Genomic DNA, 20,613 nt, shown 5'->3' with positions numbered 1-20,613 from the left:
GGGCAGAGCATTTGGCACCAAATTCTACAAATTTAGAGAACTTTATAGACAAACCTCCTAGAATTAGAGTAGATAAAAATTGACGCCAATGGCTTCTGCAATTCGATCAAGAATCTAAATTAACTATTTTAGCCTCTCGCGAAAATCTAAAAAAATAAGGTGAATGTAATTATTGGATCTGTGATGGTATCTTCAGATCTGCTCAACATATCATGCGTTAATTGTATGCAATTCACGGTAATGTACGTGTTGTCATTCGGTATGATGAATATAAGAACAACGGAGAAATTCTGCGTTATCTCAGATCATTGGGTCATAATGTTCCTGGACTTGTGTAATATTGTATATATAAGTAAAGTGCTCAGCATTACTTTCTCCTATAGTGTATAGCTTTTATATGTTGTAGCTATGCTATCTGTACTTCGTACTAAGGCCGGCAGCATACTGAATCGGACATTCTGTCTCGGACAATTCGGTTTTGTCTCGAACCGTCCGATGTGACGGTGATTACACGCATTTTTATGAGGATGCAGTATACTGAATCGGACATTCGTTCCGGGACATTCGTCTAATGCAGTGTGATGCAGCCTCATAAGATTTCGTGCATCACATCAGACGACCCGAAACAAAACCATCCTCCCTGTGATAGAATGTCTGATGCAGTATGCTGTTGTCATAAGGGAACTCGGGACAAACATGTGGGAACAAATTCTCTCTCGGGACAAATATTCGATTACAGCACAAATTTCTACTCGAGACAAATAGTCTGGAAAAGATTAGCTCGGTACAAAATTCTCCTCAGGACAAATTACTCTGGGAAAGATTACCTCGGTACAAAATTCTCCTCGGAACAATTAGTTAGACGGATTACCTCGGTACAAAATTCTTCTCGGGACAAATAGTTTGGGACAGGTTAGTTCGATACAAAATTCTCCTCAGAACAAGTAGTCTGGGACAGATTAGCTCGGTACAAAATCTTCCTCAGAACAAATAGATTAGCTCGGTACAAATAGTCTGGGACAGATCAGTTCGACATAAAATTCTCCTCAGAATATGACGTAGTCTGGGACAGATTAGCTCGGTACAATATCTCCTCGGGACAAATAGTCTGGAAAAGATTAGCTCGGTACAAAATTCTCCTCAGGACAAATTACTCTGGGAAAGATTACCTCGGTACAAAATTCTCCTCGAAACAATTAGTTAGACAGTACAAAATTCTCCTCGAGACAAATAGTTTGGGACAGATTAGTTCGATACAAAATTCTCCTCAGAACAAGTAGTCTGGACAGATTAGCTCGGTACAAAATTTTCCTCAGAACAAATAGATTAGCTCGGTACAAATAGTCTGGGACAGATCAGTTCGATATAAAATTCTCCTCAGAACATGACGTAGTCTGGGACAGATTAGCTCGGTAAAATATCTCCTCGGTACAAATAGTCTGGAAAAGATTAGTTCGGTACAAAATTCTCCTCAGGACAAATTACTCTGGGAAAGATTACCTCGGTACAAAATTCTCCTCGGAACAATTAGTTAAACGGATTACCTCGGTACAAAATTCTCATCGTGACAAATAGTTTGGGACAGATTAGCTCGGTACAATATCCCCTCGGGACAAATAGTGTGGCACAGATTAGCTCTGTAAAAAATTTTTCTCAGGACAAATAGACAGATTAGCTCGGTACAAAATTCTTCTCGTGACAAATAGTCTGTTACATATTATCTCGGTACAATTTTTTGGCACGAAATGTCGTAACTTCATCAATTTGTTCAGGAACGATACACTTAAATATAATGTATTCAGTAAAGAATTAATGCGTAACTATTTGAAAGAATACCACAAAATGGCAAAGAAGTCAACTTAGACTCAAACTAATTTTATATTATATTTCTTCTTTAAATTGAAGCAATAATTTAAATGAGAATGGCAGTATGTCCCCGTCTCTTATGTTTCGGTATACATGTATGCTGTATCAATATATATAAAATTTCGTCCCAAGTTTTGTTGGAGTTCTAACAGTTTCCAGGCGCAAACCATGTAGTCACTACTGCTAGGCAAGAGTCGCCTCATTACTCGTATTATACAGTAGTAGTAGTGTTCCGCGTCGTAGCATCGTTTTCTAAAGCATCATGCCTTTAACTTGGCGTTAAGGAATGAGCGCTTTACCGGAAGTAGGTCCAATTTTCAAAACGCTGTGAAATAATCGACAAAATACAAGTTAGCTATATCTCTAAGGAAGAAATTATTCTATTAACATCCATAATAAAATGAACTAATAATGATAGGCGATATGATACAAAAACTAAAAATAAAGCCTATGCAGCAGGGCAAAATCTGCACCACTTCCTTTTTAATCACAAAAAGACTTGCAGGAGAATCCAGATTCCCTAATTAAAATCCTCCAGTTAACTTTCCGAGAAGTTTTAGTTACAGAAATGTATAGTTACCAATTTGTTGAACACACTATTGGTATGAAGTAGATTTCTTTGACCTGTAAGTAATATACAATTATCTAAGTGAAATGTTTTACGTTTAATAATGAACTGTTGCAGAATCGTTTTTCTTACTTGGTTATTTTACGACGCTGTATCAACTACTGGATTATTTAGAGTCAATGAAATTGGTGGTAGAGAGATAATATTTGGCGAGATGAGGACGAGGATTCGCCATAGATTACCTGACATTCACCTTACATTTGGGGAAAATCTCGGAAAAAACTCAACCAAGTAATCAGCCCAAGTGGAGAAACGTTTTATGAAACAAAAGGGAAAATTATTAAAACTTGTGCCCATCGTGATTGAAAGTAATAATTAGTACGGGATCTTTGGCTTAGCTTTTCGAGGGCCGGACCCAGGACGGACTTTGATCTTTGTATTCGGATTTACTTTAGTCCATTGTGCACCCTACATACGTGATAATATATTGTCCAAGACCGACGGATGGCATAGGTGGTATTTGTGACTCAAATGCTGACATTTGAACCATCCTGTCTCAGCCCCGACAGATTCAGAACCCATCCTCTGAGGAGTTTCTGAGAAGCTCAAGGGCCCTGAGCTCCAAGTTCTTCCTATGGGGTGATGTAAGTTGCCTTCAAAGGGGTTGTTTATCTTTTTTAAGTATGTAATTTGCCTCCTATTTACAAGAAATAATGTACGTAAATTGCCTCCTATTTTTCTAGATCGTTGAATCTTCAAATCCGCCACTGAGTGCATCTCGCAAGGTACTACTTATTCATCCGCCGAAATGACGTCATTACACAGAAAACTTAACAGTATTTTCAACATCAGCCATCCAAATATTAATCATTTCAATGAAGTTTCTTAAACGAATACAGAGCGACTCACATGTGTCGCTTAGAAGCCTGGGTAAAAGAAATAAATCTGTTTTACGCAAAGCATTATTTTCATAAAATAAAATACTTACACTTCGCCAAGAAAAGATTACTCCACTTGACCTTGTAAGGACTGTTTGTTTTAAATTCTTGCCTGTTTAAAGAAGTCAGAAAGTAATGTTTTAAACACATTTTAAGTTTTATAACGAAGTTTTTCTAACTGAAGCTGATCAATATTTTAATTACATTAAGCCACATTTTAACCATGTCAGTAATTTGTGCGAATTATGCACGTAAGTCTGTATTACTGACAGTCTTAAGTGTGAAAATGAGAAGGAAAATATTGATTACAGTGGCGTATTTACAAACGAGAAGCACGTTCACTCTCTCAGGTAATGGGGAACCAATTTACATACCGTAAGCATGTGTAAACATGAAGAAATCGACGTATTTTGACATTGGGAGGCAATTTACGTATTTTGACATTGGGAGGCAATTTACGCTTCCTATATCGCCATCGGAAAACCAAACTTCAACAAAGCCTCTTTTTAACTATTGCAGATGAGGATAAAATGAGGGTAAGGTGAAGAATAATGGTGGAATTGTGGAAGGAAACGGTATTACCCTGAAGAAAAATCTTTTGCATGTATATAGATCCTCTGAATATTCCCTAAAATACGCCCTATTTTGTCTTCTTTTATCCCCGGTATGACAATCTAAATCATCTTCTTGGGTTAGAATGGCTTCCTATCTCAAATCCGGCCGAGATCGATGGTTTTTAATGGCGATAGCAGTCCTTCAGATGAATAGCAAAGTCAAGAGCCACATGTTGTTGATACATAAAATAACTTTCTCCCTGAATAAGAGGTTTCAGATAAAATTATTCGCTCCCTTATTGCCCAAGTCAAAATTAAATTGTACTAATCATCATTCTCACGTCAATGGGGATAATTAATGCCTACTTCCAAAGTCTCCCAGAACACTGCGACAGTAACATAATCTGTGGAAGTCTTAATTGACTGTATTCAGACACAGTGAAAATTAACTTGTTAAAATATAATATAATATGTTAAAATTACTCTGGCTTTATGCTAGTCTCTTAATTTACTGTAAATAATAACTAGTCCATGATTACTATTTTTGTCATCATGATCATCTTTTATGTTCCATTGTACAATATTACAAGTCTACTGCCCATTAATAAGTTTTCTTATAGGGTTTTCTCTTCAACTAAATCTACTTCACTCATTTCTTACGCCTTTTGCATGCTTTTAACGCCATTTTTTTCTTTCCTTCAAATATAATTATTTTAAAACAACACATGTCAGGTTTGGTCGAAATTGAGTTATTGGCACTAGCTTGTTCCTTGAGTGTCGACCTACGTGTTTGTATAGTAAGTACACATGTCAGTGCTAAACCTAATGCTAAGGTAATATCGGGGAACATTCAATGTTTGGAGAAACTGCACATGTCACGTTACACCCCAGAGAAGTATAATAATTTCTGTCATGATATTGTTAACCATCCTGTTACTAAAGGTGATGTATATGCTGAAAATGATATATAAGGCGAGACTAAACACAATAGAATAAGCTTTAAAATTGTTGTGCTGTAGTAATAATTGTTTTTTTTTCAAAACTCCACATGTCAGCAGCACAAGAAAGCTAATATTGTTCTCCAGCCAGGAGATTAACCGTGAAAGGAATGTGCTTACTATTGCTCATCTATTGGAACGAAGTAGATATTACCGTTACAACGTCAGTTTAAAAGCCATGCGCTCTCCTGCATATGTTATTTCCTGTATGGAGGGATTAAAAAAACCAGGAGATTAACAGTGATCTAATTTTGTAACCAAGATAGTATAAATATGTGTGTATCAATGTTATCGTTGGTGCTTTGAGAGTTAGCCAATAGAGATACGAGTACCCACGAGTGTGACCTTATGACATCTTATGACATCAACATTCCTTCATAGCATTACCCCGCTGCGCCTCATTCCCGTGAGACTTTCTCGTGGTTGGAGTACAGTAATTTTCCAAGACAGCTCGTTAGAACTGTTTTTTTTTAATATATATTTCCTACACATTTCCTACACATTTCCTACGTACAGCATATTTAATTTGTATTTCATTTCAAATAACTTTTTAATTAGTTTTTCCTGTTGTTGCTGACATATTTTGTTTTTACAAAATAAATCGATTCTAATATACTCTGAAGTCCATTACAATTTCAGCGAATTATTAATAATTTATTTGTATAATCCTAAAGATGTTCATTCTGTCCGCGTGGTAGGCTCTGTCAATTGCCAATTGTTTTTTTTTAATTACTCTGTGAATCTTCCAACTATACTTTCAAGAACATCGGTGGTTGTTAAAGGGGACCAGACTCTTGCTAAGAATCAGAGCCACTTGCATACCTGTCCACAAAGTTCTCTGAAGTGCAGAGCTCTGCGCGTTTTCATTGCCTAGCCATGTTCTCATGAATTTTAAATTAAGCTAAAATTGAAATTCGAGGACTGAGTTCGAACCTTCTGCCCGCTTATGACGTAGCACAGGTGGGCTGGCATGACCTCAGCGAGAGAGTGAGAAGAGGAGAAAGAGGATTCCCCGCCCGGCAAACTATCTTCCACCATGTTTTAGAGGTCGATCGATAGTCTCGACTGGGGTATGGGGGTAAAATGTCGGACAAAACCGACTAGAACCGAAAACAAACGAAGGTCCAGGTGTTTCGGGTTGCGTTCTTATCCTGTCAATATTGCTTACTCTACTATACAAGCCCTCCGATCATAGTTTTGCACCAAACAGGTCTTTATTAGAGGGAAATAGATAAGTAATAGTTGGAGCCGTAGTGTATGGGAGCTTCTACTGTCGTGTCCGGAGCTGAATTTCCTTTTCATCGGAGCTGTCAAGGAGCCTCGGCGGGGCTGACCTGGGTTGACCTGGGCTGGGTCAGGACGGCCAGTCCAGCACATCTCGCGACCTACTCCACACACAACCTGCTGCCTGTTGTCGGATGGTGAACGTGTGATTTGTGGGTGCTTCTTAGTGGTGTTTTTGTTTGGAGTGCTACCAGGAGCTGCTACAGAGGAAGATCTGTACTAAATGCTTTCCACACATCTCGAATAAAAAGTGTTGTGATGATGGTGATCCTGCGGAGGTAGAGGTGACGGCGCCATGGTTTAGTTGCGAGGCGCCATGTCATCCCGGCAGCAGCCGCCGGCCACATCACGTGCTACTGTCGAGTGTCTGGAGGAACCTGCCAACGTCTCGGGGAGTCAGGTAATTTAATGTCACACCTCTCACTAGTCTATTTTTGTCACTCTTATGGCACGGTGCTGTCCTGCACAGCCTGGATGGGGTTGTACTTCCATACGATCTCCGTATGGACCAAAACAGAAGACTTGCCCTTGATGCTGAGGTCAAGGAGGAGGAGGCGGAGGAGAAGGTGAAAATGAAGATGGAGAATAAGGACAAAAAGAAGCAACAATGCTACCCTGTGATCAAAACAACTGCAGAGTTGCTGAATTAATATCAGTTTTCTCAATTATTGTCGACTGATGTATGTGATCATATTTCATATCGCAAAAGTAAAGGAGAACAACAATAATAAGCTACGAAAACGATATAGACTCAATAACCTCATTCACAATAGGTATTTAGAATTCTGGGAAAACATTACTAGATGCGAATCATATGTATAATATATGGAAGCATTACGTTAAATATTATTTAACTTTCAAAGTTCATAAAAAATAATTTCTCTAGGCATTTGCTCGTAATTTAGTTATAATTATGACCATAACGATACATTTTTCAATATTAAAGTTAATAATATATATAGCTAATGTGACAAATGAAAGTGATTTTGTCACATCACTTGCAACGAGGCTTAGCGATACGCCACAAAATCGGGGAGATAGTTGTAATCCAGAGATAAAATCTAAAATCGAATTACAAGATAACAACGCCACATTGACCTGATAGTGTCCAGATGTTGCTGCGTACACGAAGGGTGTGAATGGCTTTTATGAACTGTAGAGTAACATATGTCTCAAAAAGAAACTCCAATATTACAGACACATCATTTATTTGTATACAATTTCATGATTAAAAGTTCTTGTTACTCACCCTATATATTTAGTTTTGTATTAGCAATTAAATTCGCATCTTAGTAGAGAGTATTAATTAAACAGATGACATTATTTACACAATAATTATATATTACATATGTAAAAAAGTGAATTTCTCTAAACGGAATGTAAATTTACTTTCATTGTTTTTAAAGTAGTAATTATTCTACTATTTTTTTTTAACCTTTTAGAATTACATTAACAAAAAAATAGCAAACAGGAACAACAGCAATTAAAAAATAAAAGTGAACAAGAACTTTACAAATAAGTGATGATTTGGTTTCATACTTTCTAGCATATCAATTCTACAAGGTCCAGGATGTGAATATACGTCAAAACTTGTCATTATTGTGATTACAAAATATATTATTTTTATATATTAGGCATATTATAAAATGAATTAAGTGCATATTTAATCATTACGTCCTTATAACATCATTAAAAGAATTTCCTAAGTATTATTTACAAGCTCAAACATAATATTTGATTTCGTCTCTTTACTTCGAGAAAGCACCATTCCAGCTTATACATATTTTACGCAAGAAAGGCGTAAAATGATTCGCGACATCTTACACATGCAACAAGTAGTCCAGTCATATATCTGAGTCTGTCATCGTATACTAAATGCATTATGAACTGAACTACCGAATAATTTTCTCTGTCGAACTTAGCCGATATTATCAACATCGTGAAACAGATCCGTTCCCAAGTTTAGTATTTGATGTACAGTTCGCAAAGATCCACCTGTTGGAAAATGGCGGTCATAAAGTTACTCGGATCTTCATAATGCCAGAAAACACGTGACCTAGTTCAAAGTTAATCACCAAACACTTTCTGCCCTTCACTTTAAACAAATTTTCACCAAATATTAACTTTAAGTACTTAAAAGCTTTGTGTACGCTGGGTTATTGTTGAAATGAGGGCAAATGACAAACATAAAATATGCGTATTTTCTTTTTTGTTCATCAGTTTTAAGTAAAATAATTATTCTTTTAGAGTGCTACATTTTCTATTGTTATTCACAACTATAATAAAAAAAAACAATTTCAGTAGTGCCGATTGGAAAGTTACTTTATTGTTTCAGCGAAGAATATTACACAAATCTTCCGGTGTTTTCCGGGAGTGTTTATAGCAAAAAATCTGTACTTTATTTATAATATTTTTAGTCTTCTTTCGTCTCATTTGTCCTTATTTTCGCACATTAGTTAAATTTTCGTCATCCTATTTATTTGCTCTAGCTCTTTAAGCAGTAGGCCATATTGTGCTATGGCTATATTAAGACTCAGACATAATAGAATTTACGTACAACATCGAAGTGTAAAAATGTATTTCGTCGTTAGTGTTTATCTTTATTTTACATACTGCATTGCAACAAATCCGATCGAGAATCTCTTTAATATAAAGACAAGTTCTAAACTATTATCATTTGAAACTTGAAAATTATATTTTGGCACGTTAATAGAAATAATCATCATCATCATCATCATCATCATCAATGGCTCGACAGCCCAGTGTGGGCCCTGGCCTTCCCCAGAAGCTTCTTCCATTCCTTCCTACTAAGAGACTTGACCTCCCAGTTCCTTAGGTATAGTCAATACACATTTAAAACTCCTCTGCAATTTTTTTCTCACTAACAGTTTGTACAGTAATTATCAGTATCTAAAACTAACCGATTTTTGGAACGAATATAACTTTTTAACGCATGCATAATTAGACTACCTGCATAAAAGGATTGTCTTCTGAATACCTTTTATGGATCAGTCGTTTTCAAGCTGTTTACGTAAATACGGTATTGTTGAAAGCTTTTGAACCATCGGATTTTTGCATTGACAGAAATACTACGTCACTACGAAATATGTCAAAATTCACAAGGTATATTTCTTATCAATTTCATTGCTATCCATAATTTACTCTTATTTCTCTGACAGTCTGTATAAGTGTATATAATTGCACGTATACGGTATGTAAGGGAGTATTATAATTCCTAAAAATTCAAAGAACAAGAAAGTATAATACCATTTTGTTTATTTCCGATCTTTTATTTTTTGTAAATATCGTTTTGTGTTAAAATTTGGTTGCGTATTCCACGATATTTAGTTGTTCTTTGCAGGGGAGTGTAGAGCAAGATATTTATAATCATGTTTTAGAAGGTATTTGGCTATAAAAGTATAGATTTCGACTACTAATTTCTCTCGTAAACTGTAGTGACGTTGCTGTAAAAAGCCTGTAAGCTGCATCCAGGACACCTCAAGCACAATAAATTTATACCCAGCCTTCTGCAAATCATTAAAATAGATTGTTAGTCATATCAAATATCGTCGGTTTCTTGGTAAAAGTGACCAAGTCACATTCCAAAGCTTCCAAGCATTATGAAAATTTAAGATATAATTATATATTAAAAAGTAATAATATAGCACATTTACCTTCAAAATAACTTGTTACTAACATCTAAAGAAGTACAGTTATCTTCGGATGGATCATTAAACCTTTAAATGCCTTCTCCCAACAATTTTGCATTTTGGACTTGGTCACTTTTACCAAGAAACCGACGATATATCATTTGACAAAATTTTCTCGTAATGATCTGATTTGTAACTACTGTAGAGTAATGCAATATTTTTCCTTCTGTTCTGTATACACAAGGTATCTCAGGAAGAACGTAAAATACTTCAGGATAATGTATTTTGGGTTAATCTCTATCGATTTAACCTGATAATATACCTACGTCCGAAATGTAACGGTTGGGAAGTTATTGATGTGGCAACTATTAAATGGAGAGGGGCATTATAGACGTATTTCTACGTTTTAGAACAATGCGATATAATACATTATTGAAAATGCTGCATATTGTGTTGTCCCAATAAGTTTATTTCATAATTAACCCCTTTTCGCATACTGGGACAGATATGGCACATACTGGTTTTGTATTCACATAACTTATAATATAAGGCTAAGCATATATTTCCAACTGCATACTGGGACAGATATGACACACTGTGAAGAAAAAGTGTATTTGACCATATGTGACATCAGTTGAGAAAGAGAGAACTGCTTAAGTTATTTGAATATTAAACCAGTGTGTGCAAAACTGTCCTATGCAGTAAGGGGTTAAGTACAAACTCAGTAAGAAAATAAAATAATTACACAAGACAGTAAGGTTGAAATTCTAATGGATTCCAGAAATGTAAATTCATATCAGGTACCGGCACTGGTTCTCATTCCGACCTCAATGAAACACTTGGTAGCTTGCCAGTTTCAGATAACATCCGGTAAACACGGAAAAAATACAGCTAGATGGAACCCTTCGAATGGGAAAACGTCGCTTGTATTCTTCAACAGCAGCCAATGCATTGAATGCATTGATATCACAAAATCCCTAAACAAAAAGCATGTCTCCATAAATTCACTATGCGAATACACGAATTTAATATCAAGTGAACGTGTATTCAGTTGTTTGTATGTTGCGCTGGTGTTGCGGTGCTCAGATGTTACAGCGTGCAAAAGATCTGGAGTAACACGTCAGGTATAGTACAAGGAACCGCAAGACGTTCCAGTATTTCTCCCCTTAATTCCTTCCCAAACTTTAGACTTCGAACATAGGTATAACAGGTTAAATTGATGTAGGTTAACCCAAACCACATTATCTTTAATTATTTTACATTTCTCCTGAGACATTCTGTACAAATAGCCTATAGGTTATCTGAATTCTGGTCTTTACTTTTCTATTATGTAGCACACAAAGGAAAAAAAATTGGAATTTAAGTTTAATTATTCTTCAGATTTGAGTTTACTCACTGATCTCTATCAGGACAAACCCAATTAAGCCTACTCCATTTCTTCCTGGCATAAGAGTGATTGTAATTTGATTTTAATTTATTAATAATTGCTCGTTATTCTCATCCTATTTTACGGAAAACATCTAGTGAACTCGTTGCGATATAGGTCTATTTAGTTTCAAAAAAATAAACTTATTTCCTTTGTCAGTGACTCTTACAATATTACCAAAAGATGTATGTGCATTTATAAATCGGCATCTATGAATGTGGAATCTGAAGATTTGAATCTAATCAGATAAAAATATAACGTCTAAATCGGATAGAATATAGTCTATACACATCTACTATTAGAATAACCGGAATAATCTAATGAAGCAATAAGAAGAAGCTATTGGTAAAAGAAGTACAGTAAAAACAAAATAGTAAGAATAACAAAAGTAATCAAACAAAACGAAAAAAAGAAGAAAATAAACCGAACGTAAATAGAAGTGTAAGAAAAGAAAAGTAAAAGTTGGGATGGCAGAAGAGGAGAGAAGGAAATAAAAGAAATGGTGGGATTGCTGTATCTTTCATTTCAGTCAATGCAACAGAATGCTAAAATGAAAAGGCACACGAGTTAGTAACAAATAATTAGTGTACTAGTTTCTTTTCCTCACACTTGTCTCGTATAACGAGGTGCTGCAGACATGTAATGCATTTGTTGTCCTCATATGACAATTGAACTAATTTTGTTATTATAATTAATTAAATCCTCATTCTTACGCTACAGTGAAGGCTGGTTCACAATAAACCGGGAACGTAAACGACAACGAGAACGAGAATGGAAATAATTTTAAATAGACCTATCTTTATTTTAACAATATTTCCGTTCTCGTTGTCGTTTCCGTTCTCGATTTATTGTGGACCAGCCTTGAGTAGTAAGACTCGATATCACGGGAGATAAAACAGAGAAATAAAGAAAGAAGGAAAAATAATTAGGTAATGAAACTTGTTATGATACGGTGTCACAATTTGGGGCAAACATTATTAACTATATTTAAACTAATTAAAAACTCTATATTAGCTGTGTAAACCATGGTAAACTGACACGGAAGAATACGAAAGTAGCGGAGAAATGTACTTAAAGTTCTATACAATGCGACATGAAAGAAATCTTCTAATTTCATACTATTGGTATTAATATACAATATAAGCATCTGTGTGGAGTAGACTGAATATCCCATGTTACAACTACAAAATTTCCAGTATTTAATATTTCATCTTATTGTCTTAATGTTACACAACTGTAGTCTACAAGTCAGTTTTGGAAACTTGTTAGGCGAGCTTAAAGGCAGAGGAAAATTTACCAAGTACATAGGTAGGGCCCATATGCAATTTATGGGGTTAAGTGGCAATATAACTTTACCTAAAAACACTATACACTTTTAGTTGGCACAAAGGAAGGTCTCTACGGTAAGAGCCGTTCCACACAAATTCACTTAGCAGCGTTTTCGAATGGCGCTGCTGTATGGTTCAAAAGTTCCACTTACTTGTACGGCTCACTAACTTAATTTACCGCTTTGTGTGAACAGCTTCAAATGTTTTTGTCAGATCACCAACTACAGTTCCGTTTGAAAAACTGAGGTGATATTTCTTCCGGGTCATATATTTCATTTCTTCCAGGGTATATGGATTAACTTTATAAGCTTTATCTTTTAAAATTTCTCACGAATAAAAGTGACGGGCGTTAGGTTTGGGGACTGTGGAGGCCACAAATTTCTACTGATGATTGGAACAATGCAGATAGTTTCAGAATCTGCTTTCTTAGTTTTGGTGTGTAAATAACGTTTCAACTGCTTATATGTCATAATATTTTACATCAATAGCTTGTGATTTGTCAAATTACCGATACTGCACTGTCTTCGCAAACAGCGTAGAATGGGAAGGAGCCCGCCAAGTAGTACATATCGTCGTTGAATAACGGATTTAAAAGAAGTCTGGGGGTTTAAAAAGCTTCTTCACCCTTTCCTCAAGTGACTAAATGTGGAGGAATTGTGCTCGGGGAAGCAAAGATGAAGGCCTCAATGACTCACCGGACACTGAAGAGACGACAGCTGGTCTAGAGTTCGTGAGCTGGCAGTCCCATTCTAGACTTTTCCAAATGCAGGTTGATTGCTTGTATTATAAGTTAGAACGAACGTTGCCTAGCGGGTAAACTTTCGAAATGAGAAAGATAACTAGAATAGAAATTACTACAATTTCAATATCAATTTAAACAAATAAAAATTAAATATCACTGTTTGGAGAAGCGTGTACAAAGATATGTCACAAAAGAGGTATCTGCTAAGCAATGGGGTCAGAAAGAAATCGCAATGGTACTCAACTCTAAATAAAATAATAACCATACTATTGGTATAATGACTAAACAATTCTTCAAATTAAACTGAAAGAGGATAGTTTACTCTATCTGTAATATATATATTAAAAGAAGAAATGTGAACGCACGATTTTTTATAACGAAATTGTAAGTGGTTACAATAAAATATGTTTACATAAAATGAGAATATTTTAATACAATATAAAAAATTCAATTGCTGGTACAGCATTAGTCAGAATGGAAAACTTTTCTGCTTCAATTGGATGTGGAAAAACCTCGAAATAAACCTCAACAGGTAAGTTTTCTCAATCAGGATTTAAGCTTGGACCCGCTCATTTCTCAGTCAGGCATGCTAATCGTCACTCCACAGCGGTGAAGTATTGTAATGCATAAAAAGTCTTCAAATGTCCGGAGAAAGGTATGTTAAGGGTTTTTTCATCATTCTCAATTTGGATTTAAACTCTTGATCCCCGAAAATGTTGACCAGTCCGAAAATGATTAGATCATCGACAATTGAAAAATTCTTGGTATTCACATTATTTCAATTTCATATTTTCTTTTGCCCGTCCTCTGTATCTAAATAATCTCTACTAATTGTTATTAGTAGAGAATGTCTCTAACTTACTATAAATGCAGCCAATTCAAGTTCAATATTGACAGAAACTGGAAACATATTATAATACGTTATTAATAATTTATTCTATAAGAATTTTGTGTTTGTGAGTTTCTTTTAGCCATGCTTACCTAAGATAATACTTATTTTCTTATCTAGTGTTAATTCAGACGGCTAATACTCACAAGAGTGGAAATGGAATGGGAAAATGGCCCAATCCTTAAAAGTATATGTCGATAATGATAGTAATTATTTAGGCCTATCTCATGACCAGGTATTGTGTACTAGGAGTCATAAGATATCACAACGGTCAGAGATTCGAGTTACTCCTAGGACATAGATTGAAAAGAGTTTGATTTGGACTCTTACCATTGCTAGTGAAATAAATAAAAACTCTTAGCATTCCTAAGAATTAATCTAATTTCTCCTTCAGTTGAATGATATCCTACCAATTAGGATATTTATACTCGTAAATGGCTAAAATCAAGTGAGTGTTTTACGTAGGTTAGAATCTCGACGAGTTTTTGAAATTGAAAGAGGCATACCTTGGACTCTTTCCATTACTAAAGAAATACAAATATATAAAAGTCACAACGTTTCAAAGATTAGACCTACCTTCGTCTTCAGATGAATGAAAGAATGAGAAGTGTATTCTAATCTTTAGTGATTGAATCAGCCATTTGTAACGACCCCAGCCCGTAGGATATCATACTCACTTTTATATTAATCTGAAGACAAATGAAGATCCAACCTTCGAAAAATTTGATGATAAAAGAATAATCCGGCATTGTTTTCTCCCTCGTTTAGAACGGTAGAGATTGGATGTTTGTCTTTTGTCAATATGTTATTCTGTGGTACAGTATTAGTAGATTTGTCGTATGTTCCGGAAATCCCATGGTGCCTTGGTAGTGTCAGAATAAAAAGGGAGATATTCTCAGTATCTGCAGTAGCCATTATCATTATTATTCTTATTAGTATTATTATTATTATTATTATTATTATTATTATTATTATTACGATTCTGAACAATGATGTCGGATTCCAGTGCTGTAACCACCGCCATAGCTTAGTCGACAGGCGCGTTTGCCTCATGATCTGCAGCTACAGTCGGACGTGGTTTCGATTCCCGCTTGGGCTGATTACTTCGTTGGATTTTTTCCAGGATTTCCCCAACCGTAAGGCTAACGCCAGATAATCTCTGGCGAATCCTCAACCTCATATGTCAAATACCATCTCGATATCACCAATTTTATCGACGCTAAATAATCCAATAGCTGTTACAGCGTCGTTAAATAACCAACTAAACATTTTACCACTACGTTCAACTCAGTGAACTATTACGCTAATCGCCAGCTAGGTGCATTCTCAGCACACCAGCTGACTATGCTTAGGTTTTCTACAGTATGTACCCACGTTTCATGCAGACAACTCCACATGTCCCTAGACCAGATCCCTCCGCACTTTGCCAAGCGGTAATACAATAAATATTATGAAATACTATAAAAATGATAATGGAATAGAGAGAGGCTGGAATGGTGTTGATGCTTAGTATAGGGAAACGAGAGGATCGGGACAAAACCCCCCAACTGCGACTTGTCCGTCCATTATTTTTTAACTGAAAAATTTCACACTTAATCTGGACTCAAATACGGACAGGCTGATGATTTCACCACGGAGAATATGTTGTTGTTGTTGTTGTTTTCTATTACCAGGCGTTTGAAAATAAAGTCATTTGGCCTCTTGCACTCCATATTTTCCAAAGATATTGTCATGGTCAGCTACTGAAGCACAGATTTTGAGGTGTTCCGAATCCATTTCTTGATTTGAATTGTACAATGGGCAGTTAGGGGACTGATATATTCCAATTCTATGCAGGTGTTTGGCCAAACAATCATGACCTGTTGCCAATCTAAATGCAGCTATAGACGATTTATGTGGTAAATCGGGAATTAACTGTGGATTATGATGCAGAGAGTTACATTTTTTCCTTTGAGATTGTGTTATCAAATTGTGTTTGTTGAAGTTTAAGTATGTAGATTTAATAAATCTTTTCACAGAGTAATACGTAGATTTAGTAATATATTATAAAACGATCATCATCATCATCATCAACATCATCATCATCATCATCGTTGTCGTCGTCATCTACATGGGTTGGACCTTCTAGATCCGTTCCTCTCACTCAGGAATCAGTCATCTTCCCATCGTTTCCTTGTTCGACCAATATCTCTGCTACCAATGGGTCTGTAAGTCATAGCTTGCTTCATTATCTTTCATTGGTCCATTCTTAAGATATGGTATTTCAAATTATTCTTGTTTTCTTTTATTGTGCCATTTAAATTCAAAATTTGTGAAGTTACTGATTTCATCTCTTCTATCATATATCCAGCTATATATCGTAGAAACTTCATTTCGGCACTCTGTATTCTTCTTTTTTTGTGTTCTATTGAGTGTCCAGGTTTCACATCCATATAACTGTGTCAGCGTGGCCATTGCTTTATAAAATTTTATTTTGACTATTACACTTTTACTACGTCATACTACTTTTGACCAATAAAACGGTACGAAAGGACGTATTTCAACCAATCATGGCTGATTATCGCACAATTTTATCGCGTCCCTAGCATTTGTTTAATTTTATCGCGTCCCTAGCATTTGTTTCTTTGTTTGCCAACATTTCAAACTGCACTGGTCTGACGTCAAAAAACAGAAAATTACAAACCACTCCAGTCGATGCACAGCACTTTCAAATATGACTCGCATTTTCATTCAAGAACAAGAATTAATAAGGATCACTGGTCATAGCTATGCATCTTCCCTGAAACCCTATTTACAAATAAATGAAGAGCACCATTCGGAAATCCTGAATAAGTTGAGGAATACACCATGTACAGTACATCAACGAGTTCACTTCTTTTACGCACACGTCCAATATAACATCAACTGAACCACCAACCACTAAAACACTCAAATTTGAAAATTGTATTTTCAATAATTGTTTCTTTTAAAATTATTCATGTTTATTTTTTATTTCATCATCGTTAATTAAAACTTTTCTTGTTTATTTCATCATCCCTAATTAAAACTTTTCTAACACATGTTTATATTATTTAGGTTATGTTATAGCTTCTGCTATATGATGTTATGGATAGTCACGTATCAGAGATTATTTAATACTAAGATTTATTGAAAATCATCTGTCAAGTGACGTTGATCACTGGGATTCGGATGATTGAAGTGGAATGCAAATGTTTTAATAAAAATGAAACTGAACCAACAAAGCCTTCTTGACTAGTAACCGTCTACAGAGTTCAATGAAGATTCCATAGTTGGCACAACTGCCATCTAGCGTAATGGTGCAATAATACATTTGAAGACAGTTATATTTTCGAAAGTCAATTAATATTTTATTGTATTGGAGTACTTTGTTACTTCTAATCTTTATATACTTTCTTCTAATCGTGTAATAGTCAATTAAATCCCACTCGAGTTTTGATTTTCTCTAGATAAATCAAAACCTCTAGTGAGATTACTGTTGATAATTATGTTTCCTGGCTATATATCTGTGAGTGTGTTTAATAGTCCCTTACATAGCCTATATTGAAATTTACATAGGTAGTTTGTTTTGCAAATAATCATCACAATTTAAATAATTAAAATGACTGACTTATTTTATAACGTTTTTATCTATTAATATTTTAGATCTTGTCGGAAATTTACCTTTGAAGACCATGACTTTAGATTTCTTACTGGATATCTCTGAATTATAATTCTGTGTTATATAAAGAGGTGTGCGGCCATTGTAATTAATTCACCGATTGTAGTTTTTAGTTTTGTTTTCTTCCAAAACAACGCCAACACTTGCCTAAAAATTTGTGTTATTGTGTATGTCACTTGAAAACTCGCTCAGTCTGTAGATCGGTGTGTAGACTTCAGTGTTTTTCTTATCAAAATGGTAAAAGAAAATTATCACCATGGATACAGTCATCCTTTCCTACTTTTTCATTAGGAACAGCAGTAAATTTTGCAAAATATACTGAATTAGAAGATGTTATCACCCTTAAGAGAATTGTAATTTTCATTCGGTTTTGCTGTACTCTTCATTTGCACCTGCATATACCTTTAAGATATTTAATTAATGCTTAGAGCAGCTGTGGCGAAAATGTGATCGTGCGCCGAGCCACTGTGTAACCTGCAACGTGCATAGCACCTATGGAGGGAAGTGGACACCCCAAGGGGAAGTGAAGCCACTATCTGACTTATTAACGGATTTTGATTTTCCTTACGTCAAGCACTTAAATATAATTTTATACAGTATAAGGTTACAAACTAATGTTTAGTAAGTGTAAAACGAAGAAAGAAATGAATAAGAAAATATAGGACACATTATCACAACCTATTAACTGTCTTCAGAATGTCTCTGCGACAGAGTTTCAAAATCAGGAATTATGTCACTTACTGCCAGTCGTAGGTGATCATGAAGGTATTTGTCTGTCAATCGTGATCTAAATTTGGTTTTTACTATTTTCATTGTTGAAAATAATTTTTCACAAACGTAAGTTGTAGTGAAAAGGCTTCAACAGAGCAAGCGAAAGAGCGAAGCTTCGGATATTTATTTTTTGGCAAAGATTTGAAAAGTTCAACATTTGTCAAGTCCTTACATCTAGCTTTAACATCACATTGTAAATCTGTGGGTTTAAATTGAAGATCTAACCCCATTATTCGTACATCTGCTGAAAAAATGATCGATGTACAGAGATGATAATGATGTTGATGATAATAATAATAATAATAATAATAATAATAATAATAATAACAATAATAATAATAATAACAACACTTAACCTTTTAATGTTTCATGAATAACATATAGTATAATGCCGTTTTATGTTATACAACCGTTTTCCTCGTAATACTTGTGAACAAATCATACATTTAATATTCTCATCATATTGGCAGCAAAAAAAAAAAAAAAAAAAAAAAAAACGTCTTCCCATCATACTTGAAACTTTCGTTTTTGTAGAGGTACATGGTTTCGAGAGAGACATTGCGACGATACGCCACTCGCAGATCAGAGACAAATACAAATGGAATGGAGTTTGACTCCAGTGAGTGAGAGGGTGGGGGTTGGGGAAGATAGGAAGCAAGAGAAATGCACAGCTATCATTGCGAGCCACAATGTGCTCTCGAGTCACATTTTCGCCACGGCTGGCTTAGAGTATTTTATTCTTTCCATTATGTCCAACAATTTATTCCTTACAACTTTATCAAAAGCCTTTATGTAGTCTATAAATAAAATATGGGTTTGTAGACAAAGTTCTCATCTTTTCCTTCAGTTATCTATTTGAAAGAGAATACACAGTCAATACATGAATGGAATTTTCAAAATCCATGTTCTTCTTGTAGTAGTACTTCATTTATTCTATTTATCCGCTTTGTAAAAACCAGTTATATCTGGAAAGAATAGGTTATTTATGCTGATCGTAATTCGTCAGTAAACTAACGAAGAGCTCATCAGCCAAAAAACAGCCACACAAATGTGACCAAATATTTAGCGAGCACCCAGACTACTTGAAGCTTTAATTACACAATGTTTAGAGTACGCTACTTACGTAAACATACGGCGAGCAGCGAGCAATCACTTTGTGTGTCTGTAACTGCTCACAACTCTGAGGAGTTGGCGTCATTATAAACCTAATGCATGGCGAAGGTCTTGCTCTGCTTTTTGATCTGTTACGTAGATATGATTGTTAAACATTCGTGACTGAAATTTAGTTGAGTCGTGGAAACAAACGGATGTTGAGAAATTGCTTTCCAAACGCATTTTTCAGTCATTTAAACTAGGAAAAGAACGAGAATTGTAAGAGAAAAATGTACTTACTCGTACATTACCCAGAGATGACAAAACTGCAAGTGAACATAAATTAAAGGAATGGTGTGAAATAATAATATTGAGTTTATGTTCAAATGTTTGTATGAAGTTATAGTTTTTATCTTGTATAAAATTAAGCTTAAATATAATAGGCCTCAGAGGAGAAAATAAGGATAAATTTCTTCTGCACATAACAACAAATAATTCATTAGTTCATTTCTTTACTAATTTTTTTCTATTTTATTTTTTTCTCTTCTATTACTTTCATTGTACGAAGCATAACATAGAATAGACATAGCATAGAATAACATCATTGTATAGAGCACATCTAGATCAGAAAGCATGGGTAGACATAACGGCTCGGTTAGAAAAGCCAACGTACTATGGTAGGAACGATCATGATTTTAAAATCAAACGTAGTAAACAGAAAACGGAAGTAGGTAAATTCTCATTTTTAAATTGAACTATAAATGACTGGAATGACCTACCTGCAGCGGTCTTTGAGGGCTGTCTTTCCTTAAGGAGATTCAAGAATAA

The 20,613-nt window shown here is 35.1% G+C and overlaps 2 protein-coding genes across 2 annotated transcripts in view; one reads left to right on the top strand and one right to left on the bottom strand.

The window, feature by feature from the left end:
• ab (BTB/POZ-zinc finger protein abrupt) overlaps positions 1 to 20,613 on the bottom strand; it is a 243,431-nt gene that overhangs the window by 156,639 nt on the left and 66,179 nt on the right. The gene's annotated exons all lie outside the window — the stretch shown is intronic.
• Ca-beta (Calcium channel protein beta subunit) overlaps positions 6,070 to 20,613 on the top strand; it is an 828,959-nt gene continuing 814,415 nt past the window's right edge. The window contains exon 1 of the mRNA XM_069835638.1: positions 6,070 to 6,608. Coding sequence (XP_069691739.1) covers positions 6,525 to 6,608 — 84 coding nt within the window. The 5' untranslated portion in view covers positions 6,070 to 6,524. The remainder of the gene's footprint in view (positions 6,609 to 20,613) is intronic.

Source organism: Periplaneta americana, chromosome 9, assembly GCF_040183065.1.
Source record: "Periplaneta americana isolate PAMFEO1 chromosome 9, P.americana_PAMFEO1_priV1, whole genome shotgun sequence".
Taxonomy (NCBI): domain Eukaryota; kingdom Metazoa; phylum Arthropoda; class Insecta; order Blattodea; family Blattidae; genus Periplaneta; species Periplaneta americana.
The sequence above is the reverse complement of the archived record's forward strand: the minus strand, read 5'-3'. Positions and strand labels throughout refer to the sequence as shown.